General features: G+C 42.8%; 3 protein-coding genes and 1 long non-coding RNA gene across 5 annotated transcripts in view; 3 read left to right on the top strand and 1 right to left on the bottom strand.

Moving 5' to 3' along the window:
• LOC310671161 overlaps positions 1 to 2587 on the bottom strand; it is a 38528-nt gene extending 35941 nt beyond the window's left edge. Inside the window, exon 1 of the long non-coding RNA XR_014507845.1 lies at positions 2528 to 2587. This is a non-coding gene — a long non-coding RNA (uncharacterized lncRNA). The remainder of the gene's footprint in view (positions 1 to 2527) is intronic.
• The window catches only part of LOC310670699 (uncharacterized protein), a 93004-nt gene that overhangs the window by 14861 nt on the left and 51875 nt on the right, over positions 1 to 26268 (top strand). The window lies entirely within an intron of this gene.
• LOC310670690 (uncharacterized protein) lies at positions 209 to 22631 on the top strand. 2 transcript variants are annotated; one of them, XM_083426365.1, is made up of 2 exons: positions 209 to 625; positions 19328 to 22631. In XM_083426365.1, the coding sequence occupies exon 2, from the start codon at positions 19441 to 19443 to the stop codon at positions 20626 to 20628; it is 1188 nt and encodes a 395-aa protein (XP_083282491.1). In that variant the 5' UTR covers positions 209 to 625; positions 19328 to 19440; the 3' UTR covers positions 20629 to 22631. The 2 variants fall into 2 exon arrangements, 1 of the variants encoding a protein (XP_083282491.1); XR_014507610.1 differs by lacking the exon at positions 209 to 625 and having other exon boundaries at positions 19328 to 20878; positions 21203 to 22631.
• Positions 1725 to 8894, top strand: LOC310670748 (uncharacterized protein). The gene is made up of 2 exons (XM_083426478.1): positions 1725 to 1808; positions 6058 to 8894. The coding sequence occupies exon 2, from the start codon at positions 6171 to 6173 to the stop codon at positions 7197 to 7199; it is 1029 nt and encodes a 342-aa protein (XP_083282604.1). The 5' UTR covers positions 1725 to 1808; positions 6058 to 6170; the 3' UTR covers positions 7200 to 8894.

Raw genomic sequence — 26268 nt, forward strand, 5'->3', positions numbered from 1 at the left:
GGGTGGTCCTGGCCCACCTCTGTGCTGGCAGGAGGTCCAAATTTCAAGAGGGCAGACCTGGTGGGCAGAGCAACCCCCTGGCCAGGTCAGCTGCATGAGAGCTCCAGGGAGGGCAGAAGAGTCAGGAACTCCGTTTCGGAAGGGATCTTCCTTCCTTCTTCCCTTTCTCTCCTTCGTCTCCTCTTTCCTCTCTTCTCTTCCTGCAGCCTTTTCACTCTCTGTGGAGGGGGAGACCATCAGATTCAGAGAAACAAGGGTTATCCTGGGGGTTGGGACTCCCCCACCCAAGTGTCCAGAATCCTCCTGTGTCTCCTTCTCCCTTCTCTTTCATTTCCACCCTTACCTGGGTTTTCTTCTCTTCTTTACCTGGACTACCTTGCAGGGACCTTTAGGAAGTTCTCCAGAGTAACTGTGGACCACTGAGTTCCTTTATCCTAAGAAGTTGTCTTCCTTTTTCTTCCTGTTCTGTTGTTCTTGCTATACAGTTACCTGCTTAAGCGCAAATTGAGCTGGCGAGAGGGTCGTCTTGCCCATCTGGAAAGTTTGACTTCCTACCAGGGGAGAGGGGGGTGATGACACCCCACAAAGGACCCCCATCCTCAATGCAGAGAAGGAACCTGTCACGGTCAGTACCAATGTTCACTTTCCACTGCACGACTGATCATTGATGCTGTTGAACACCAGTCGAAAAATATGGGTGGAGGGTGCTGTGGAAATGCTTTCGGGGTTTATTGATATATTGACAGCATCTTTATTACTTCTTATTTTTGGTAGAGTGAGTTACAAGCTGCAATGCAATACAACAGCATTAAAAGATAATGGGTGTATGCGCTTTCTCAGTCTGGTGGGCTTCAAGGGTAAAGGACCCAAGATCATGATAGACAATGCCCATTGCTGGAGGGTTTACATGTAGGTACATGAAGAATAATAATAATAATTCATTATATGCCTCCCATCTGACTGGATTGCAGGACAAGGGTTGCCAGTACAGTGGTACCTTGGTTTACAACCATAATCCGTTCCGGAGCTCCATTTGTAAACCAAAACAGGTTGTAACACAAGGTGCAGTTTCGCCACCGGGGCCTCAAATTTTTTTTGTTCGTAATAAAAAAAGGGGGGGGGCATGTAATCCAAAAAAAGTTTGCAAACCGGGACACGCACGTCTGGGTTTGACGTGTTTGTAATCCAAAACGTATGCAAACCAAACTGTTTGCAAACCAAGGTACCACTTGTATTACAAGTAAGGTGTGTCAAATTCTAGATACAGGTAGCCATGTTGGGCTGCCATAGTTGAAACAAAATGAAAAAAAATGCTTCTAGTAGCACCTTAGAGACTAACTAAGTTTGTTCTTGGTATGAGCTTTCATGTGCATACACACTGTGTATCTGAAGAAGTGTGCATGCACACAAACGCTCATACCAAGAACAAACTCAGTTGGTTTCTAAGGAGCCACTGGAAGGAATTTTTTTATTGTGTGTCAATTTGTCAATCCTACAAACTGTGAAACATAGCAAATTGGTGGGATTATAGTTTATAGGAATCCTGCAATTATTTTTGAGCTTTCTTGTCTACATCATCGGACTGGTGCCCACAAAAACCAAAGCCCATCTTATCTTTATTAGCCTAATGGGCCACTAGATACTTTGTTAGCTCTGCTTCTAAAGATGAATACTTTTAACAATCATATAGGACATCAATATCACTTCTGTTTTATTTATTCCAGTTAGGAGAGACTCTGATACACCAGTCTGACCTCATCTCCGTTGAAGCAGAAAAACACGGAGACGAGTCCTGGAGAAATTGAGAGGTCTGTACTTTTCTGTGAGACTGTATCTTTTTGTGTCTCATTTCAGCGTGTGGGAACATAGAAAGAGCCCTTCCAGATCTGTAGGATATTAAGGAATTATGGTATTCTGCTCATAATTCACTGACTGCTTGGGTCCAATATCATTTCACCAAACTGGCCTCTCCGCAGAGTTCACACAAACAGCAGCATTCAGAGCATAGGAAACCAATGCACAAAGAAGAGCTATAAATCCACATGACATTCCAGACTTCAAGTAGAATGGCTTAGTCCTGGCCAATCACATCCGAATGGTTGCAAATAAGCCCAGAGTCCATAAACATGCACCAGAGCCCTTGTGAAGGCAATCCTTAGAGAAAATCTTTCACTCTCCGTCCTGAAACAGCCACAATCCAGATGGAAAGTGCGAGTGAGCAAGCCATAGTCCACAGAATCTCCTCTTAAATTCAGTTTCACACCTTCGCATTTCCAGGAAAACTGTGCAGGTCAAATGACTTCATTTCTTTGATCTTGCAGGCGGTGGGCAACTCCCCAAAACTCTCCACATGCAGATAATGAACAAAGATAGCGGTCTTTTGAGATCCACTGGCCCAGTTTTTACACTAATTCCCAACACAGGAGGGCCCCTCTTTTCCAGCACCCTGTTCTCAGAGTGACCAGCTGTGATGACTTGTGAATGCTCTTCGCAAGAAATGCCTCTGCTCACTCAGAGATACAGATACACAGTCTTTATTTTACAGTGGTGCCCCGCAAGACGAATGCCTCGCAAGACGGAAAACCCGCAAGACAAAAGGGTTTTCCGTTTGCAGAGGCGCTTCGCAAGACGAATTTCCCTATGGGCTTGCTTCGCAAGACGAAAATTGATGAAAAATTTTGAATTTTTTTTCCGCTCCAAAACCCCTTTTTCTGAAGCGCTAAGCTGCTAAAAGCATTTTAGCAGCAAAATCGCTAATCCCTTAAGCCTTAAAAAGCTGCTTTTAGCCCTTAAAATGTCAATAGCGCTAATCCGCCAATGGGCTTGCTTCGCAAGACGAAAAAACCGCAAGACGAAAAGACTCGCGGAATGGATTCTTTTCGTCTTGCGAGGCACCACTGTACATATGTACAAGCAGCACGTTACAATCAGGCGTCCAAATCCTCCGGCTCAGATTCTGGGAGTGACGTATGCCCGCCCCTCTCCAACAGAAAAGGCGGGGAAGTTTCCCGGGATGCTTCTGTTCCCTCCTCTTTAACACTCTCCTTTCTTTGGCAGACGGAACAGGCATTGTTTCACTGTCTGTGCCAGAACTTCCGGTACGGTGTTGAGGCTCTGGTTCAACATCTGTGAGCCGTTCCACCTCCTGGCTTTCCCTTCTTTCCTCAATCTCCACTTCCTGCCCCTCTTCCTCTGCCTGTCTCTGCTCCTCCCCTTCATTCTCTGGCAATACCATGACACCAGCCAAGGAGAAACTCACCAGCAGGGCCTGAGGGCAAAAGCTCCCTTCCCAGCCGTGATTCCCATCTCCTGGGATCCAGATTAATAATACCTCTGAAGGTGGAAGGAGAAGAATGCTGGTTGTTGGGAACTAACTGACTGAAATAATTTCAGTTACAGAAAACAAAGTGAGAACAGATAAAAGAGAGAGAAGAGAAAAAAGTTCAAATAATACCATAATATTAAATATTCTCGTACTGTACATATGTTTATTAGATATCTACTATATTCTCTATGAACTTATTCCACATGTCATTCTGTTTATCCGAACAAAGTCTACGTCTATAAGCAATCCATTCAAGCGTTGTGTTGTCACATCATCAATTGATCTGAAGGCAGCTCTGTTTAGGGAAATTTTTGATGTTTGATGTTGTTATTATTATTATTATTATTATTATTATTATTAACGATTTTTAACATAAACTTTCCAAACAGAACATCCATCTTATCATCTCTTACACTTGTTGGCTATTTTTAGCCAGTGATTTACATCATTCCCTTCTAATGATTTCACCCTATCTCTCTCTTCTGTTTACAATTTTTGTCTTTACTACTGTTTATATAATCAAAATGTTAACATCCTATCTTTTAACCTTAATTAACAATATTTCTTATCTCCATTTTTCACAAGACTTCTTGTTATCCTACAAGCGTATTCAACTGAATACCTTTCTCCTACAAATAATTCACAAATTTACTCCAGTCCTTCAGGAATTTTTGGTCCCACTGTTCTCCAATTCTCCCGGTCATCTTAGCTAATACTCTGTACTCCATCAATTGACTGAAAGAAAAATAACATTTTTGATAGCACAAAATCATTTTTATAACTGATATCCTTCCCCAAAGTGATAATTTCATCCTTCCCCACACTTCCAAATCTCTCTTAATCTTAATCCATACCTGGTTGTGGTTGTCTTGATATCAATTTATATTTTGGGGGGTTAACAATATTCTTAGGTATTTCACTTTCTTTACCACCCCTATTTCTGTTTGTTGTTGCAACTGGTCCACCATCTTTTTGTCCAAATTTTTAACAAACTTTTTATTTTTATTTACTTGTCTAAACTATTCACTTTTTTCTAGTACTTCCTTCGGACTTGTTATTGGTTCAATTGTTATTACTAAATCATCCATAAAGGCTTTTACGTTATATTCTTTCCTTCTGACTGATATTCCTTTAATTCCTTCTGCTAGCCTTATATTATTCAGGAGAATTCCAGAAGCTATATGAATAACAACGGTGATAGTGGACACCCTTGTTTTGTCCCTTTTGTAATTTCAATATTTTCTGTTAATACATTATCCACAATAGGTTTTGCCTTTTGACTTGAATATATTGCTTTTAAAGTGCTCCTAAACAATTGACCCATTTCCATCATTTCTAAGTTTTTAATCATAAATTCCCAAATATATTATCAAAGGCCTTCTCAGCTTCCACAAATATTATGGCTGCCTGCTTTTCATTCATGGCCGTCAAGTATTCATCCAGTCCTAGTGCTTTTCCTGATTTTAAGTCTTTTCTTGCTCTCAAAATTTCTTTCCCTTCTATTAATTCATTCAGTCTGTCCTTCTTTTCTGTGGGATTTGTTGCATTCTTCTTTAAAAATTCTTCTATTTTGACTATGTTCTCTTTTCCACCTTCTTTATACAATTGTCGGTAGAAGTTTACAAATCCTTTTCTTATTTCTTTCGGATTCTCTAGTTCTTTCTCTCCAATTTTCATTTTATTAATTGTCTTTTGAGATTTTCTTTTGTTTATCTGCCATGTTAGCCATTTTCCTGGTTTATTTGCATATTCAAAGTTCTTTTGTTTCATCATTTTAATTTTCCATTCGACTTCCTGATTCACAATTGTTGAAAATTGACTTTGTAATAGCTTAATATTTTGATTAATCATTATATCATTTGGTTTTTTAGCTAGCTTTTTTCATTTTCCATTATCTCATTTAAAATTTCCATTTTTTTCTTTTCTCTGAATCTTCTGTATATTCTATTCTGTTGAATAAAGAATCCTCTCATGACTGCCTTGCCTGCATCCCATCCTTATGGTGCAGCTGGCCTCAAAATAATCCTTTTTTGAGTGTTTTGAGGGGGCTGTGGCACCCTTGCAGACTCCCCCTTTGTCTCGCAAGGAGCTGAACTCTCCCCTAAGGGCTGAGTCCCGTCTCTTCTCAGCTCTGTGGACCAACCGGAAATCAATGTTTGCTGTTTTATCGTGTTTTTAATATTTTGTTCGGTGCTGCTTAGAGGACTGGAGAAAGCCAGCCGGATGGCCGGGGTTTGAATAATATAAAATAATAATAATAATAATAATAATAATAAATTAAGGGGGGACATATCTTTATTCCTCTAATTTATCAGTATCAGTCTTTTGGCCACATTTAGGAAATGCATAATTCTGTAATCCAATTGACAGTTTACATGAAATTGGTATATTATTCCAAAGGATATTTTCCTCTGAAAGTCTTCCCGTTAGAATTCAGCTTTTTCAGTGTCACACATATTTGCTTAGCCACCCACCCCAAAGGAGAAAGGAAAGTGAGAGAGTCCTGGACAGATAATTTCCACAAGGATAGTTCTATATCACAAGACGGGCATGAGATCAGGTGCTCCATTCCCAGGCCATACTTCCTCAGGGAGACATAGAGAAGAGAGGGGAGAATCTAGGAGATGCTTTAAAAAAAAAAAAAAGACGGTGGTGTTAATTAGACTCACTTTGTGTTAAGTTCCTTTTCCCTCTTCCTTGAAACCCTAAAATGGTTTTCTTTCCCCCCAAAGGAGAAGGCCATCCAAATTCTGAGGAGACATCTTCAATTTCATTGAGAATAATGAAGGCAAAGTTAAAATGTACATAATGTCCTTCTGTCAGTGTGTACACTGAGTTTACAATAATGAACTCAACAGAAGAGAAACCATCTAAAGCTATGCAGTGCAAAAAGAGCTTGAACAGGAGCAAAACTCTTAGGAAACATCAACAAATTCCCAAGGGAGCGAAACCAATTAAATGTATGGAGTGTGGAAAGAGCTTCAGTCAGCGTGGAGCACTTAGAATCCATAAAAAAACTCACACAGGGGAGAAACCATTTAAATGTGTTGAGTGTGGAAAGAACTTCAGTCAAAGTGGAAACCTTAGTACACATCAGAAAACTCACACAGGGGAGAAACCATTTAAATGCATGGAATGTGGAAACAGCTTTGGTCGTAGGGACGCCCTTGCAATACATCAGCGAACTCACACAGGGATGAAACCATTTAAATGTATGGAATGTGGAAAGAACTTCAGTCAAAGTGGAAACCTTAGTACCCATCAGAAAACTCACACAGGAGAGAAACCATTCCATTGCATGGAGTGTGGAAAGAGCTTCCATCAAAGTGGGTCCCTTCGAATACATCAGCAAACTCACACAGGGGAGAAACCATTTAAATGTATGGAATGTGGGAAGAGCTTCGGTCAAAGTGGATACCTCAGAAAACATCAGAAAACTCACACAGGGGAGAAGCCATTTAAATGTATGGAGTGTGGAAAGAGCTTCAGTCAAAGTGGATACCTCAGAACACATCAGAAAACTCACACAGGGGAGAAACCATTTAAATGTATGGAGTGTGGAAAGAGCTTCAGTCAAAGTGTACTCCTTAGACTGCACCAAAGAATTCACACAGGGGAGAACCCATATAACTGTATAGAGTGTGGAAAGAGCTTCAGTCAAATTGGAAATTATAGAATACACCAAAGAACTCACACAGGGGAGAAACCATTTAAATGTATGGAGTGTGGAAAGAGTTTTCGTCATAGTCTAACCTTTAGAATACATCAGCGAACTCACACAGGGGAGAAACCATATAAATGTATGGAGTGTGGAAAAAGCTTCAGTCAAAGTGGAAACCTTAGGAGACATCAGCGAACTCACACCAGAGAATAACAATTTAAATGTAAGGAGTGTGGAGAGAGCCTTGGTCAAAGCGGACATTTTAAAGACACCAGAGAACATTCACACCAGGGGAAAAAGCCTTTGAATGTGAGGTTTGTGTGTGCAAAGAGCTTTACTGATAGTGAGAAATCATTTAAATATATGGAATGTGGAAAGAGCTTCATTCAGTGTGGAAGGATCTTCAGTTGGAGTGCAGATCTTAATATACATCAGCCGTTAGATGCATAGAGTATATGTGAAGTTCTGGTGTCTGCATGTAAATTTGTACCCATGTAGTCAAGTAACGATGTTTCACAATAGTAAAAGTAATATCATATGTCATGAACTGTTTGCGGAGAGCGTGAACCTGCAATGCCGGTGGTCAATGTTGATGCTCTTTGAGTCGGCTGAAGTTCTGTCTTTGGTAGAGAGAGTTGGAAATGTTGGTGTTTTGGGGCAGCTAATAGAGCATTGTGGAAATTACAGGGTGAAAGTTGTGATGCTTTGGAAGCAGGGTTGTTTAAATTTGTAGTACACGAACAACCGTATAACACTTATTGTTGTAATTATACTAAATGAACAAATAAGACACAGAAAGAGTGAGGCCATCTTCTTATGTGCATAAACCCCTTCTGTAATTTTTATAATAGTTTCACTAATTGTGTTACAACCCTTCCTCTTCCTTGGTTCTCTGATGGGCACAATGTTCAGATAAAACATTATTTCCAGTGGCAGCAGGAACAGAGGAATGAAGAAAGCAGGGTTCCTGGGGTGTTCAGAGTGGGTGTGAAAGAGACCCCCCTCCCCCGCTCCTCTAGATGAATAAAAGCAACCCTGAGGGAAGAGAAGGTGGTGGAGAGAGAGAAGCATGGCCTTTGGTGGGTGATTCTGTTTTGGGTTCTGTCAATAACTTCTCCAGAGGGGCTGTGGGGCATCCTTTGCTACTCTCTCCTTCCCAAGGGTCTGTGGCTCCTCCAAGTCCTCCTAGAGAAGGATCCATTAATACGGCTTGGAGGGAAAGCGTGTTCTGGATCAGCTGCTGCAGTTTCTCTTTTGGGGGGCTGGATCTGCCTTCTGGATCTGCCCCCACGTTTTGCAATCTCTCAAGTCGAGACTGAACTGGTGTGTCTGTTGTAAAATTAGTTACAATATGGTTAGCATATGGTAGAATTCATACAACTTAACAGTGAATGAAACATATGTACCTTTGTTATACCTTCATCTTACTTACTCTGATGGAAGCTCTGTCTCAGTGCTCTAATAATTTCTAGGCTACGTGGACTTCTCAACCCCGACTTCCACCCAATTATCTTTCAAACTATTGCTTAAAAAGTTTAGAAATAGAAGATTTATGTAACTGACTCTTCTTCCCTTGAGTCTTCTTCCCAGGCGTTGGGAGCTATTGGAATGGTAAGCTAAGGACTTTCTAAAGGGAGATGGATGTGAGGGAGACGGACAATAAATGAGTGAAATGTAAAGCCTAAGACAGCAAGACACCAGGATACCCAAAATAATGGACAGAACCGTTTTAGCTCCCTGACCTGTGACTTTCTCCTACATGTATAACTTCTATGAGCTAATGCCTGTTCCTTTCTCAAAAAACGCTCTCAAAAGTTGTACTAAATTGAACCTCTGGTTTTGAGTACCTGGAGCTATTGCAACAGCTCATCTCTCAATAAACTGGGTCCCTTCCGGACGTTGAATTTTCCTCTGTCTTGGCTGTGTTTTTCTTTGAGGTGTTATTCCTTCCCCTGGCCATGGGCCATTGAGGGGTGGTTTGGAAGGACATTCTTACTCCGTATCATAAAGCCTGGAATAAACTATTTCGAAAGGGATTTCCCTCACTCTCTTTCCATCCTGGGAAAGGCCTTGTCTGAAGTGGTTCCTGGTTCCTGGAATTCCCTTTCACAAGGAGCCCAAAACTCTTCCTCTCACAGGCAAACGCCTGTTTCCCCACCTCTGCTCTTAGAACTGCCATATCGTGAAACCCAAGGTGATGTAGATACATAGAGATTCCAGGTTCCTGAAGTTTTCCTTAGAAAGTAATAACCTTTAGTAGATATGGTGGTTGTGATCAGGGTCAGAAATTTCCTACAGCTGATCTGTACTGGTTGTTGTCAGGCAGAAGTGTGATGGGTGACCAGAGTCTGGTCATTCATTCCCCCAGAAATTCCACCAGAGGGATGGAACCTCTCTCTGATTGGACAACAGCACTTTTGGAGGGAAAATAAAAGGAGCCGTTTCTGAAGGAGAGAGTTTGATATGAGAGAAGATGAAGAGGGATTGTTTTGAGGTGGGAGTTGGAGAGGAGGATAGGATTTGCCTGAGGGAGAACTGGTTCTAGTTTGAGTTGAACACCCGCCCTGAGAGAGTAAAGACCCTCCCACCTTGGAGAGGGAGACCCGGTTGGGAGTCTGGGGAAGGTCTACAAACTGGTGTCCTGGGAGGGCTGTTGAATAGTGGGTAGACATGGCAGATGACACAGCGATTTCTCCAAAGCAGCTCTTTATTTTGTAAGCTGGAACAGAACTGAACAGCAAACAGCTCAGCCGGCCTGCTTTTATAGGAGCCGGCTGTCAACATTGTAGCAACAACAACCCAGGGTTTCCCGCCTAAAATAACTGACGTGGACCTGAGTGAAAACTAGCTACAGTATCCCCCTGGTGGCCCAGGGTGAGAACTTCAGTACATAACAGGCTGACTCTTGAGGCAGGAGAAGCAGATCCTGGGGGAATTCAGGCTCCCCTGGGTCTCCTTCCAGTCAGGAGGGGGCAGTTTTTCCAGGGAGAGAGGACCCCCAAGCCAGTCACGGGGGGGGGGTCCCCTGGGTCTGTCATGCCATTTTGGAATTACCTCAGCAGTGGGGTTGCTTAGAGAGGGGGAGCTGGGGGAAAGTGCCCCTCGCTGATGAACCAGGGCATTGGTTGGGGAGGGAAGCTGTGCCGTATTTAACTGAACCACCTGTCATAACTAAGTAACAGAAAATGAAGTATAACAACTTTTTTTAAGTGAAGAGAGTTTAAGCGAAGCTCCGATTGTAATCCTGTGTTTAAGCCTGAGACATCTTAAAGTTTAAGTATATAAGTTGACTTCTACCCAGGAGAACAAATTTCCTGACCCACATTCAAAAGCTTCTTTTTATTAATAAAACTCTCCTTGTTGTTTGTTGAACTTCTGCCCAAGACGATATTCACTCACTACAAGATAAACTGTGGTAAATTGTATCGATTTTTGTAGTTTGCATACAGTGAGATGCGCGCACTACAGTGGTACCTCGGGTTAAGTACTTAATTAGTTCTGGAGGTCCATACTTAACCTGAAACTTCTTAACCTGAAGCACCACTTTAGCTAATGGGGCCTCCTGCTGCCGCTGCGCCGCCAGAGCACGATTTCTGTTCTCATCCTGAAGCAAAGTTCTTAACCTGAAGCACTATTTCTGGGTTAGCTGAGTCTGTAACCTGAAGCGTATGTACCTGAAGCATATGTAACCCGAGGTACCACTGTATATTTAATAGGGGGCAGTTAGCAGGTGAGTCCCCCACATTATAGACTGGTGGTTAAATATAGAACTACAGAGTTGGAAGCGACCCCCGAGGGTCATCAAGTCCAACCCCTGCAATGCAGGAATCTTTTTGTCCAATAATAATAATAAACTTGGGGGGTGGGCCTTCCAGTTTTATTTATTTATTAACGTTCTTATGTTACATCGGTTAACATCATCATATTATATCACAAGCCTTCTTATACTGTAATTTTCAGCTTGTATACAAAGTTTATATACTTAAAGCGGCGGGGAAAACACAAGGACAAAAAACTATTCCAAAATCATATATATTCCAACACTTCGGACTTACTGTCTATCCCGTTGTACAGTCGTACCTCAGGTTAAAGTAGCTTCGGGTTGAGCGTTTTAGGGTTGAATTCCGCGGCCACCTGGAAGTAACGGAACACGATCCTGTTCGCATCCAGAGGTACCACTGTATATTCCTTTTTTACAAATGAATGTACTCTTATTATTGTATATTTCTTTACATTTTATCTAATACATTGCAATATCAATATGTACCCTTGGTCTTATTTGTCAACTTAGTCTCTCTTCAACGTCAATGGAATGCTGAAATTTGGACATTCCCATATGTGAGAACCCACAGTTCAGGTCACACAAGGAGCCCCGTTTTTAAATGTTTTCTGGTGATACTTATTCAATCTGTCCTCTGCCCACCAGAACCATAAAACTGTGGAGCTCGAAGGGACACCCAGGGTCATCTAGTCCAACCCCTCTGCAATGCAGGGCTCACAAAGAAAGCATCTGCCAAATGCAGGTGCCCACCCTCTTTCCCCACTTGGAGTCCTCCCCCCTTCCCAAGGGACACCCATTTCTGAGCCCCCCCCCCAAGAGCCCGCTCTCCCCCCACCCCGGGTTCGTGGGGGTTGGGTGGGGGGTTGCAGGGACCTCAAAGGCCTTGGGTCCCATGGTTTCCCTTCCACCCGCCCACCCAGGGGATCCTCCCATTCATCTCTCAGCCCCCCAACAGCTGTCTCTGCACCCCCAGTCGCCCCAGAGCCTCCCCTTCACCCAAAGGACTCGCCACCCCAGAGGCCTCCCAAAACATCGTTAAACATCCAAAACTCTTCACACATCTTTTTTTCTTTTAGACTTCCATCAACATGTCTGATAATTTTCCGTAATTACCACAAATCTTCACATTTCTTAATTTATATTGCACTATATATATCTTATCTTACCATGTTGTTTAAACAATATTTCTACCAAACCTACTTACAGAGCTTCTTGAAAACTTACAAAAGTTATATCATTATCACAAATATTTTTAATATATTCTGTAATTTTATTCCGGTCCTCAGTGAATCTTTGGTCTCGTCGGTTGCGAATCCTCCCTGTCCATCTGTCCAGTTCCGCGCAATCCATTAATTTCGATCTCCATTCTTCAATCGTAGGCATTTCTTCTTGTTTCCATTTCTGGGCCAAAAGAGTTCTGGCTGCTGTTATTGCATAGAGAAATACTTTGTGATCTTTCCTTTTTATTTCACCACCTAATATTCCTAAAAGAAATGCTTCTGGTTTTTTTAACAAATGTATATTTCAATATTTTCTTTATCTCATTATATATCATTTCCCAGAAGCACTTCATTTTTTTACATTCCCACCACATATGATAAAATGTCCCTTCTTTCTCCTTACATTTCCAACATTTATTACTCACCTTGTACATCTTACTTAATTTAACTGGTGTTATGTACCATCGATATATCATTTTCATAACATTTTCTTTAATTGTGGTGCATGCCGTAAATTTCATCCCTTCCTTCCACAATTTTATCCAATCGTCAAATTGAATGTTATATCCAAAGTCTTTGGCCAGAGAGGCTCTTCCTTTCAGGGTTGCGGGTTCGAGACCCATGTGGAGCAAAAGAGCCCTGCATTATTGACTGGTGGTTCATCATAGAAATGCAGAGTTGCAAGGGACCCCCAAGGGTCATCTAGTCCAACCCCCTGCAATGCAGGAAACTCCAATGTGGGACTAGGCAAACCAAAACTGGTACTGTAACAGTGTGGTGGGAGTTCATGCAATATACTCTGGACATGTGCAGAGTTTGCTGCTCTCTCTATAACAGAGGCAGGGAAGCAGTGGCCAAAGAACCGCCCTGCAGGCTTGGTGTAAGCGCAGAAAAGGGGCCATGCGGGCTGAGATGCAGCATCCCAGAGCATCCAGTATAGGAAGAACTGAACAGGGAAGAACAGCCCCCCTCTATCATAGAGAGGAGAGAGATAGAGAGGCTTCCCATGCAACTTCCGGGAAAATCCTCAGTGCAGGTTCCCATCCGAGCCCCGGCAAGGGCTGCTCTGCCCCATAGCTCTATGGGCCGGACTTTTCCTGGCAGGCGGGAAAAAGGAGCCTCGGGAGGGGCTTTAGAAAGGGGGGGGGGGCGTCGCAGGACCAACTCCTCCCGCCCTCTCTTTCTGTTGCAGGAAAAGACATCGGAAGAGCGAGCAAGGGAGGCGGAGGGGCAGAAGAGAGGACAAAGGGGTAATGGCGATGGGGAAGGGAGGGAATGAAATGGGGAGGGGGGAGGAAAGGACAAAGACCCCTCCATATCTCCCCACCTTCCCCAAAAGCGCCTTTACTGGGGCCCATCAGGAGGGTCTGGATCCATGCAATCCCGCTGCGAAGTGGGGACCCAAGACCTGCAGGACTTGCGTGGCTCGATCTCCTTTGGAGCCCCTCCCCCACAAGAGATCACCCCCCCCATAACAACACTATGGGACATGCACAAGGGCGGGGGTGCAGGGGTCCTTTCTACAGGGGAAGCCCCTGCCCGGTTTCCGTGGCGCCTTCTCCTTGGAAGCACCCTGGCCACGCGCATTTGGGGGCGCAGGAGCCAAGGGGGGGTTTCTGGGCGCAGGGCTGTCTCAGGGACGGAGGGAGGAGGGCACAGGAAGCTTGGAGGCTGAGGGATCAATGGAAGCATCCTTGGCGGGGGAGGGGGGAATCCTGTGGGCGGGGGGGGGGAGAGGGAGAGACCCGTGGCCTTTTGGAATAGATGTCTCCATCTTGGGCGCTGGCGGGGGAATCTCCAGAGGGGCTGCCTTGCCTTTTCCCTTCCTGGCAAGAAATCTACCTTGGGGAGAGGGACAGGGAGGGATCCTTGAAAGGGGGGGGGTCCCATTTCCCCACCCAGTTCTTTCCAGGATGCTTCTTTCTCCCAAGTCCAGCCACTGGAGAGAAAAGGCAGGAAGATCCTGGGAGGATTCCCCTCACTTAAGTTACCGGAAACTTCCCCCCTCGCTCAGGCTTCGAGTTTATTGCAGGAGGGGGGTCCCGTGTGGGTGGTCCTTGCCCACCTCTGTGCTGGCAGGAGGTCCAAATTTCAAGAGGGCAGAGCAACCCCCTGGCCAGGTCAGCTGCATGAGAGCTCCAGGGAGGGCAGAAGAGAAAAGTGAGGAAAGCCATTTCTGAAGGGATCTTCCTTCCTTCTTCCCTTTCTCCTCCTGTGTCTCCTTCTCCCTTCTCTTTCATTTCCACCCTTACCTGGGATTTCTTCTCTTCCTTACCTGGACTACCTTGCAGGGACCTTTAGGAAGTTCTCCAGAGTAACTGTGGACCACTGAGTTCCTTTATCCTAAGAAGTTGTCTTCCTTTTTCTTCCTGTAATGTTGTTCTTGCTATACAGTTACCTGCTTAAGCGCAAATTGAGCTGGCGAGAGGGTTGGCTTGCACATCTTGAAAGTTTGACTTCCTACCAGGGGAGAGGGGGGTGTTGACCCCACAAAGGCCCCCATCCTCAATGCAGAGAAGGAACCTATCACAGTCAGTACCAATGTTCACTTTCCACTGCACGACTGATCATTGATGCTGTTGAACACCAGCCCAAAAATTACAAGCTGCAATGCAATCCAACAGCATCAAAAGATTATGGGTGAATGCGCTTTCTCAGTCTGGTGGGCTTCAAGGGTAAAGGACCCAAGCTCATGATAGACAATGCCCATTGCTGGAGGGTTTACATGTAGTTACATGAATAATAATAATAATAATAATAATAATAATTCATTATATGCCTCCCATTTGACTGGATTGCAGGACAATGATTGCCAGTACAGTGGTACCTTGGTTTACAACCATAATCCGTTCCGGAGCTCCGTTTGTAAACCAAAACAGGTTGTAACACAAGGTGCACTTTCGCCAACGGTGCCTCCAAAATTTTTTTGTTCGTAAACCAAAAAAAAAAAGGTTGTAATCCAAAAAGAGTTTGTAAACTAACCAACTAAGTTTGTTCTTGGTATGAGCTTTCATGTGCATACACACTGTGTATCTGAAGAAGTGTGCATGCACACAAAAGCTGATACCAAGAACAAACTCAATTGGTCTGGAAGGATTTTTTTTATTGTTTGTCAAGTCGTCAATCCTACAAGCTGTGAAACAGTAAATTGGTGGGACTATAGTTTATAGGAATCCTTTAATTTTGAACTTTCTTGTCTACATCATCGGACTGGTGCCCACAAAAACCAAAGCCCATCTTATCTTTATTAGCCTTTCATGGGCCACTAGATACTTTGTTAGCTCTGCTTCTAAAGATGAATATTTTTGAATACTTTTAACAATCATATAGGACATCAATAACACTTCTGTTTTATTTATTCCAGTTAGGAGAGACTCTGATACACCAGTCTGACCTCATCTCCGTTGAAGCAGAAAAACACGGAGACGAGTCCTGGAGAAATTGAGAGATCTGTACTTCCACTTTTCTGTGAGACTGTATCTTTGTGTGTTTCCTTTCAGCGTGTAGGAACATAGAAAGAGCCCTTCCAGATCTGTAGGATATTAAGGAATTGTGGTATTCTGCTCATAATTCACTGACTACTTGGGTCCAATATCATTTCACCAAACTGACCTCCTCAGAATTCACACAAACAACCACATTCAGAGCGTAGTAAACCAAAGCACAAAGAAGAGCTATAAATCCACATGACATTCCAGACTTCAAGTAGAATGGCTTAGTCCTGGCCAATTACATCTGAATGGTTGCAAACAAGCCCAGAGTCCATAAACGTGCACCAGAGCACTTGTGAAGGCAATCCTTAGAGAGAATCTTTCACTCTCAGTCCTGAAAAAGGCACAATCCAGATGGAAAGTGCGAGTGAGCAAGCCATAGTCCACAAAATCTCCCCTTAAATTCAGTTTCACACCTTCCCATTTCCAGGAAAACTGTGCAGGTCAAATGACTTCATTTCTTTGACCTTGCAGGCGGTGGGCATCTCCCCAAAACTCTCCTCTTGCAGATAATGAACATAGAGGTCTTCTGAGAACAACTGGCCCAGTTTTTACACTAATTCCCAACACAGGAGGGCCCCTCTTTTCCAGCACCCTGTTCTCAGAGTGACCAGCTGTGATGACTTGTGAATGCTCTTCGCAAGAAATGCCTCTGCTCACTCAGAGATACAGATATACAGTCTTTATTTTATATATGTACAAGCAGCACGTTACAATCGGGCGTCCGAATCCTCCGGCTCAGATTCTGGGAGTGACTTATGCCCGCCCCTCTCCAACAGAAAAGGCGGGGAAGTTTCCCCTGATGCTTCTGTTCCCTCCTCTTTAACACTCTCCTTTCTTTGGCACACGGAACAGCATTGTTTCACTGTCTGTGCCAGAACTTCCGGTACGGTGTTGAGGCTCCGGCCGTTCCACCTCCTGGCTTCCGCTTCTTTCCTCAATCTCCACTTCCTGTCCCTCTTCCTCTGCCTGTCTCTGCTCCTCCCCTTCATTCTCCCGCAATACCATGACACCAGCCAAGGAGAAACTCACCAGCAGCGCCTGAGGGCAAAAGCTCCCTCCCCAGCCGTGATTCCCATCTCCTGGGATCCAGATGAATAATACCTCTGAAGGTGGAAGGAGAAGAATGCTGGTTGTTGGGAACTAACTGACTGAAATAATCTCAGTTATAGAAAATAAAGTGGGAACAGATAAAAGAGAGAGAAGAGGAAAAAGTTCAAATAATACCATAATATTAAATATCCTCGTACTGTACATATGTTTATTAGATATCTACTATATTCTCTATGAACTTATTCCACATGTCATTCTGTTTATCCGAACAAAGTCTATGTCTATAAGCAATCCATTCAAGCGTTGTGTTGTCACATCATCAATCGATCTGAAGGCAGCTCTGTTTAGGGAAATTTTTGATGTTTGATTTTATTATTATTATTATTATTATTATTATTATTAATGATTTTTAACATAAACTTTGCAAACTTTCCAATCCATCTTATCATCTCTTACACATCTTGGCTATTTTTAGCCAGTGGCTTACATCATTCCCTTCTAATGATTTCACCCTATCTCTCTCTTCTGTTTACAATTTGTGTCTTTACTACTGTTTATATAATCAAAATGTTAACATCCTATCTTTTAACCTTGATTAACAATATTTCTTATCTCCATTTTTCACAAGACTTCTTGTTATCCTACAAGCGTATTCAACTGAATACCATTGTCCTACAAATAATTCACAAATTTACTCCAGTCCTTCAGGAATTTTTGGTCCCGCTGTTCTCCAATTCTCCTGGTCATCTTAGCTAATACTCTGTACTCCATCAATTGACTGAAAGAAAAATAACATTTTTGATAGCACAAACTCATTTTTATAACTGATATCCTTCCCCAAAGTGATAATTTCATCCTTCCCCACACTTCCAAATCTCTCTTAATCTTAATCCATACCTGGTTGTGGTTGTCTTGATAATCAATTTATATTTTGGGGGGTTAACAATATTCTTAGGTATTTCACTTTCTTTACCACCCCTATTTCTGTTTGTTGTTGCAACTGGTCCACCATCTTTTTGTCCAAATTTTTAACAAACTTTTTATTTTTATTTACTTGTCTAAACTATTCACTTTTTTCTAGTACTTCCTTCGGACTTGTTATTGGTTCAATTGTTATTACTAAATCATCCATAAAGGCTTTTACTTTATATTCTTTCCTTCTGACTGATATTCCTTTAATTCCTTCTGCTAGCCTTATATTATTCAGGAGAATTCCAGAAGCAATATGAATAACAACGGTGATAGTGGACACCCTTGTTTTGTCCCTTTTGTAATTTCAATATTTTCTGTTAATACATTATCCACAATAGGTTTTGCCCTTTGACTTGAATATATTGCTTTTAAACTGCTCCTAAACAAATGACCCATTTCCATCATTTCTACGTTTTTAATCATAAATTCCCAAATATATTATCAAAGGCCTTCTCAGCTTCCACAAATATTATGGCTGCCTGCTTTTCATTCATGGCCGTCAAGTATTCATCCAGTCCTAGTGCTTTTCCTGATTTTAAGTCTTTTCTTGCTCTCAAAATTTCTTTCCCTTCTATTAATTCATTCAGTCTGTCCTTTTCTGTGGGATTTGTTGCATTCTTCTTTAAAATTTCTTCTATTTTGACTATGTTCTCTTTTCCACCTTTTTTATACAATTGTCGGTAGAAGTTTACAAATCCTTTTCTTATTTCTTTCGGATTCTCTAGTTTTTTCTCTCCAATTTTCATTTTATTAATTGTCTTTTGAGATTTTCTTTTGTTTATCTGCCATGTTAGCCATTTTCCTGGTTTATTTGCGTATTCAAAGTTCTTTTGTTTCATCATTTTAATTTTCCATTCGACTTCCTGATTCACAATTGTTGAAAATTGACTTTGTAATAGCTTAATATTTTGATTAATCATTATATCATTTGGCTTTTTAGCTAGCTTTTTTCATTTTCCATTATCTCATTTAAAATTTCCATTTTTTTCTTTTCTCTGAATCTTCTATATATTCTGTTCTGTTGAATAAAGGATCCTCTCATGACTGCCTTGCCTGCATCCCATCCTTATGGTGCAGCTGGCCTCAAAATAATCCTTTTGAGTGTTTTTTTGGGGGGGGGCTGCAGCGCCCTTGCAGACTCCCCCTTTGTCTCGCAAGGAGCTGAACTCTCCCCTAAGGGCTGAGTCCCGTCTCTTCTCAGCTCTGTGGACCAACCGGAAATCAATGTTTGCTGTTCTATCGTGTTTTTAATATTTTGTTCTGTGCTGCTTAGAGGACTGGGGAAAGCCAGCCGGATGGCCGGGGTTTGAATAATAATAATAATAATAATAATATTAATAATAAATAAATAAATAAATAAATAAATAAGGTGGAACATATTTTCCCCCATTAATTTATAGTATCATTCTCTTGGCCACATTTAGGAAATGTATAATCCGCTTCTGTAATCCAATTGACAGTTTACATGAAATTGGTATATTATTCCAAAGGATATTTTCCTCTGAAAGTCTTCCCGTTAGAATTCAGCTTTTTCAGTGTCACACATACTCGCTTAGCCACCCACCCCAAAGGAGAAAGGAAAGTGAGAGAGTCCTGGACAGATAATTTCCACAAGGATAGTTCTATATCACAAGACGGGCATGAGATCAGGTGCTCCATTCCCTGGCCATACTTCCTCAGGGAGACGTAGAGAAGAGAGGGGAGAATCTAGGAGATGCTTTAAAAAAAAAAAAAAAAGACGGTGGTGTTAATTAGACTCACTTTGTGTTAAGTTCCTTTTCCCTCTTCTGTGAAACCCTAAAATGGTTTTCTTTCCCCCCAAAGGAGAAGGCGATCCAAATTCTGAGGAGACATCTTCAGTTTCATTGAGAATAATGAAGGCAAAGTTAAAATGTATATAATGTTCTTCTGTCAGTGTGTACACTGAGTTTACAATAATGAACTCAACAGAAGAGAAAGCTATGCAGTGCAAAAAGAGCTTGAAGAGGAGCAAAACTCATAGGAAACATCAACAAACTCCCAAGGGAGAGAAACCAATTAAATGTATGGAGTGTGGAAAGAGCTTCAGTCAGCGTGGAGCACTTAGAATCCATAAAAAAACTCACACAGGGGAGAAACCATTTAAATGTGTTGTGTGTGGAAAGAACTTCAGCCAAAGTGGAAACCTTCGTACACATCAGAAAATTCACACAGGGGAGAAACCATTTAAATGCATGGAATGTGGAAACAGCTTTGGTCGTAGCGACGCCCTTACAATACATCAGCGAACTCACACAGGGATGAAACCATTTAAATGTATGGAATGTGGAAAGAACTTCAGTCAAAGTGGAAACCTTAGTACCCATCAGAAAACTCACACAGGGGAGAAACCATTCCACTGTATGGAGTGTGGAAAGAGCTTCCATCAAAGTTGGGCCCTTCAAATGCATCAGCAAACTCACACAGGGGAGAAACCATTTAAATGTATGGAGTGTGGAAAGAGCTTCAGTCTAAGTGGATACCTCAGAACACATCAGAAAACTCACACAGGGGAGAAACCATTTAAATGTATGGAGTGTGGAAAGAGCTTCAGTCAAAGTGTACTCCTTAGACTGCACCAAAGAATTCACACAGGGGAGAACCCATATAACTGTAGGGAGTGTGGAAAGAGCTTCAGTCAAAGTGGAAATTATAAAAGACACCAAAGAACTCACACAGGGGAGAAGCCATTTAAATGTATGGAATGTGGAAAGAGTTTTCGTCATAGTGTAACCTTTAGAATACATCAGCGAACTCACACAGGGGAGAAACCATATAAATGTATGGAGTGTGGAAAGAGCTTCGCTTCAACCAAAAACCTTAGACAGCACCAAAGAACTCACACAGGGGAGAACCCATATAACTGTATAGACTGTGGAAAGAGCTTCAGTCAAAGTGGAAATTATAAAAGCCACCAAAGATCTCACACAGGGGAGAAACCATTTAAATGTATGGAGTGTGGAAAGAGCTTCCGTGTTGGTGGAATCCTTAGAAGCCATCTACAGACTCACACAAAGGAGAAACCATTTAAATGTATGGAATGTGGGAAAAGCTTCAGTCAAAGTGGAAACCTTAGGAGACATCAGCGAACTCACACCAGAGAATAACAATTTAAATGTGAGAGAGTGTGGAGAGAGCCTTGGTCAAAGCGGACATTTTAAAGACACCAGAGAACATTCACACCAGGGGGGAAAGCCTTTGAATGTGAGGTTTGTGTGTGCAAAGAGCTTTACTGATAGTGAGAAATCATTTAAATATATGGAATGTGGAAAGAGCTTCATTCAGTGTGGAAGGATCTTCAGTTGGAGTGCAGATCTTAATATACATCAGCCGTTAGATGCATAGAGTATATGCGAAGTTCTTGTTATGTTTGATCAGCTCCGGCCCATCTGGAGCTGATACAGTGTAAGAGTGTAATCTCTTAGTCCGCAACAAAAGGTATTGTGCTACATGCTAATTTTTATTTCTATACCGAGAACACACAAACGTACATCTTGCCTCTGTGAGAGCAGAGAGCAACTCTCAACAAAGAAATGACAGAACAAAGAAACAGGAAACCTGTGTACGTCACATCCAGTCTCCCTTTTCCGTGGGAATCCCAACAGTAACTTGAACTGTGGAATGTAAACATTGTCTTGTCACATGCATTTGCTGCTCAGTGAGGGAAATGGAAACTAACAGTTCTGGTGTCTGCATGTAAATTTGTACCCATGTAGTCAAGTAACGATGTTTCACAATAGTAAAAGTAATATCATATGTCATGAACTGTTTGCGGAGAGCGTGAACCTGCAATGCAGGTGGTCTATGTTGATGCTCTTTGAGTCGGCTGAAGTTCAGTCTTTGGTAGAGAGAGTTGGAAATGTTGGTGTTTTGGGGCAGCTAATAGAGCATTGTGGAAATTATAGGGTGAAAGTTGTGATGCTTTGGAAGCAGGGTTGTTTAAATTAGTAGTATACGAACAACCCTATAACACTTATTGTTGTAATTATACTAAATGAACAAATAAGACACAGAAAGAGTGAGGCCATGTTCTTATGTGCATAAACCCCTTCTGTAGTTTTTATAATAGATACACTAATTGTGTTACAACCCTTCCTCTTCCTTGGTTCTCTGATGGGCACAATGTTCAGATAAAACATTATTTCCAGTGGCAGCAGGAATAGAGGAATGAAGAAAGCAGGGTTCCTGGGGTGTTCAGAGGGGGTGTGAAAGAGACCACATTCCCCGCTCCTCTAGATGAATAAAAGCAACCCTGGGGGAAGAGAAGGTGGTGGAGAGAGAGAAACATGGCCTTTGGTGGGTGATTCTGTTTTGGGTGCTGTCAATAACTTCTCCAGAGGGGCTCTGGGGCATCCTTTGCTACTCTCTCCTTCCCAAGGGTCTGTGGCTCCTCCAAGTCCTCCTAGAGAAGGATCCATTAATACGGCTTGGAGGGAAAGAGTGTTCTAGATCAGCTGCTGCAGTTTCTCTTGGGGGGGGGCTGGATCTGCCTTCTGGATCTGCCCCCACGTTTTGCAATCTCTCAAGTCGAGACTGAACTGGTGTGTCTGTTGTAAAATTAGTTACAATATGGTTAGCATATGGTAGAATTCATACAACTTAACAGTGAATGAAACATATGTTCCTTTGTTATACCTTCATCTTACTTACTTTGATGGAAGCTCTGCCTCAGTGCTCTAATAATTTCTAGGCTACGTGGACTTCTCAACCCCGACTTCCACCCGCTTATCTTTCGAACAACTCTTTAAAAAGTTTAGAAATAGAAGATTTATGTAACCGACTCTTCTTCCCTTGAGTCTTCTTCCCAGGCGTTGGGAGCTTTTGGAATGGTAAGCTAAGGACCTTCTAAAGGTCTGGACAATAAATGAGTGAAATGTAAATCCTAAGACAGCAAGCACCAGGATACCCAAAATAATGGACAGAAGAACCGTTTTAGCTCCCTGACCTGTGACTTTCTCCTACATGTATAACTTCTATGAGCTAATGCCTGTTCCTTTCTCAAAAAATGCTCTCAAAATTGTACTAAAATGAACCTCTGGTTTTGAGTACCTGGAGCTATTGCAACAGCTTATCTCTCAATAAACTGGGTCCCTTCCGGATGTTGAATTTTCCTCTCTCTTGGCTGTGTTTTTCTTTGAGGTGTTATTCCTTCACCTGGCCATGGGCCATTGTGGGGTGGTTTGGAAGGAAATTCTTACCCCGTATCGTAAAGCCTGGAATAAACTATTTCAAAAGGAATAAGGGAGTGTCAGATTTCCCTCGCTTCCTTTCCATCCTGGGAAAGGCCTTGTCTAAAGTGGCTCCTGGTTCCTGGAATTCCCTTTCACAAGAAGCCCAAAACTCTTCCTCTCACAGGCAAACGCCTGCCCCCCCCCCCCACTTTTAGAACTGCCATATTGTGAAACCCAAGGTGATGTAGATACATGGAGATTCTAGGTTCCTGAAGTTTTCCTTACAAAGTAATAACCTTTAGTAGATCTGGTGGTTGTGATCAGGGTCAGAAATTTCCTACAGCTGATCTGTACTGGTTGTTGTCAGGCAGAAGTGTGATGGGTGACCAGAGTCTGGTCATTCATTCCCCCAGAAATTCCACTGGAGGGATGGAGCCTCAGCCTCTTATAAAATTAGTTAACCCATTTAGCATACGAGACAATTTATTCAATGCTAAATTTTACAAATTTATGTATTTTTGTAATACCTGAATATACCCTATGTAGTAGTAATAATAATAATAACAACAACAATACCCTGCTCATCTGGCTGGGTCTCCCCAGCCACTCTGGGCAGCTTACAGCATATATAAAAACACAGAAAAAAATCTAACATTAAAAATTTCCCTGAACAGGGCTGCCTTCTGATGTTTTCTAAAAGTCAAGTAGTTGTTTATTTCCTTGGGAGGGCATTCCACAGGGATGGCCTTCCCTGGTTCCCTGTAACATCACTTCTTGCAGTGAGGGAACCGCCAGAAGGCCCCCGGAGAACTTCCATGTTCATTCCATGCTGGATGATGAGGGTGGAGATGCTCCTTCAGGTCTACAGGGCTAGGCCATTTTGGATTTAAAGGTCAGCACCAACACTTTGCATTGTGCTCGATAACGTACAGGGAGCCAATGTACTTCTTTTAGGACCAGTGTTACGTGGTCCCAGCAGCCGTTCCCAATCACTAGTCTAGCTGCTGCATTCTGGATTAGTTGTAGTTTCCATGTCACCTTTAAAGGTAGCCCCACATAGAGCCCACATTAGGGACGCGGGTGGCGCTGTGGGTAAAACCTCAGCGCCTAGGACTTGACGATCGCATGGTCGGCGGTTCAAATCCCCGCGGCGGGGTGCGCTCCTGTCGTTCGGTCCCAGCGCCTGCCAACCTAGCAGTTCGAAAGCACCCCTGGGTGCAAGTAGATAAATAGGGACCGCTTACCAGCGGGAAGGTAAACGGCGTTCCGTGTGCTGCGCTGGCTTGCCAGATGCAGCTTGTCACGCTGGCCACGTGACCCGGAAGTGTCTGCGGACAGCGCTGGCTCCCGGCCTCTAGAGTGAGATGAGCGCACAACCCTAGAGTCTGGCAAGACTGGCCCGTACGGGCAGGGGTACCTTTACCTTTTACACATAGAGCACATTGCAGTAGTCCAAGTGGGAGATAACCGGAGTATGTATGAATGCTCTAATAATTTCTATGCTATGTGGACTTCTCAACCTGACTCCCACCCTGTTATTTTTCTTAGTGCTGATCGTGTAGTTTAGGAATAGAATGTTTCTGTGGCAGGCTTTTCTTACCTTGAGTATTTTTATACCATCTGTTCCACATCTCTGTAGTTCATTGTGTGAAAGGCTTGGATATAGACTTCCATATTGACCTGTTCGGGGATCACAGCTTGTGAGAGAGAAGGGGGAGCTCGTGCCTCCAGCGTGACCCAAGATGTTACTACATTTGCTGAAAGCATGGGAATGATTTGCCATAACTGAAAGGTGTCAAAATATGTTGATAAATGAGGGACTCGCCATTTTCTCAAGCTGGATTTATAATACAACAATGAAGAGGATAATCTGGGCTGTTTAGAACAAAAAATAAACCTGTTAACAAGGCACTGCGAAGAGGTCAGGGTATTACCTTCCCCCAGAGTGGCTGGGGAAACCCAGCCAGATGGGCGGGGTATAAATAAAAAATTATTATTATAATAACTGAAAGGGGAAGAACCTGAAAGTGAATCAAGATTGTGGGCAGGGCTACAATAGACACCCTCGCAAGAATGGAAAAATTCAAAGACTGCCAAGTTCCCCCTCTCCAAATACTGATGGAGTAAGATGTCCAAAAACCAGACACCCAGCAAAGCGAAGAGCAATTACCTGAGATCAAAAACACACAAAGAGGTAGCAGAAGTTTCTTCAGTAGCAATTCGCTGAGGTTCAAAATCAATACAGTTCATGCTGAAATTCAGCAGCTACAAAACTTAGCTCCTGAGTGGGCATCCAGTTGCAACCAGTAAAATACACACCACACAGTATGAAATAATTACAAAATGAAATGTAAAGTGCAGTAGAAAAGGTAGAAATAACAGATCTACCCAGTAGAGAGTAGATATAGGCTGTCCCTGGAGCAAATAGCCCTTGAAATTCAGGTAACACACACAGCCTGTAAACACCAGCTGTGCTTTGAGAATCTTAGAGGCGACTTAAAAGACCCAGAATGTTCTAGAAACTTCTGGTAGATTCTGCACCCATAAAACGTACCCCTTGACAAATATCACAAGGAGGTGGAAGATGTCTTAATGCTGGTGGACCATCTAATAGCTAGTTCACACAGACAATGCTTAAAGCATGGAAGGAAGAAGCAGGTAAACTTAACAGATATGCAAGGGACTGGTGGGGTGGGGCCAGAGGAAGTGTGTGTGCTGAGGGGGGTTGTTTGTGGATACACATGTGCACACAGACCTACACACTCATACACACAAGTATAGGTTGGGGTTAGGGCTTCATAATAAAAAGTTAAAAATTAAAGGCTCTCTCGATGGCCGTGGCAGCAGGTAACATTTTTTTTTGGGGGGGGGGCTCCACTGTGTTACCTGCTCAGCTCTGGAGGCCTCTGGACCTCTGAGCTCTGCTGGATCGCTGCTGGGGTGATCCCAGTCCTGGTGGAGCCAAGCTCATTGGGGAAGGGGGGGTGGGGGCTTCACACAGCCCTTTCAATCTTTGCATTTGGCAGTCCTGGCTCCCCCTTGACCAGCCAGAGAGCCCTGTTGGTGCTGGTGGTCCCTATGAGCTCAGTACGGCCATCTTTCATTGCTGGAAGTCCATAACCCTACCCTTCTTATTCCCTTCTTTATACCCTTCTTATTCCCTATCTGTTATCCTTTTAAAACAGCAAAAATATACGGCCACTCAAGACAGTCAGATGCCTTAAAGACATCGAACGTGATAGAAATCTCAGGCTGACAGAAGGCCTTAGCATTTCTAATTACAATGGTACCTCAGGTTACATACGCTTCAGGTTACAGACTCCGCTAACCCAAAAATAGTACCTCGGGTTAAGAACTTTGCTTCAGGATGAGAACAAAAATGGTGCTCCGGCAGCGCGGCAGCAGAAGGAGGCCCCATTAGCTAAAGTGGTGCTTCAGGTTAAGAACAGTTTCAGGTTAAGAACGGACCTCCGGAACAAATTAAGTACTTAACCTGAGGTACCACTGTACATTGAGCAGTCATCTAATGGAATATGAGATCTGCCTTCCTGGTACGCAACCTGCCTCGTCTGGATG

Source organism: Podarcis tiliguerta (genome assembly GCF_965153285.1).
Source record: "Podarcis tiliguerta genome assembly, chromosome: 2".
Taxonomy (NCBI): Eukaryota; Metazoa; Chordata; class Lepidosauria; order Squamata; family Lacertidae; genus Podarcis; species Podarcis tiliguerta.

Bases quoted from the DNA above. Each gene is read 5' to 3' on its own strand.
- LOC310670748 (XM_083426478.1), top strand. From the start codon at position 6,171: ATGAACTCAACAGAAGAGAAACCATCTAAAGCTATGCAGTGCAAAAAG.
- LOC310670690 (XM_083426365.1), top strand. From the start codon at position 19,441: ATGAACTCAACAGAAGAGAAAGCTATGCAGTGCAAAAAGAGCTTGAAG.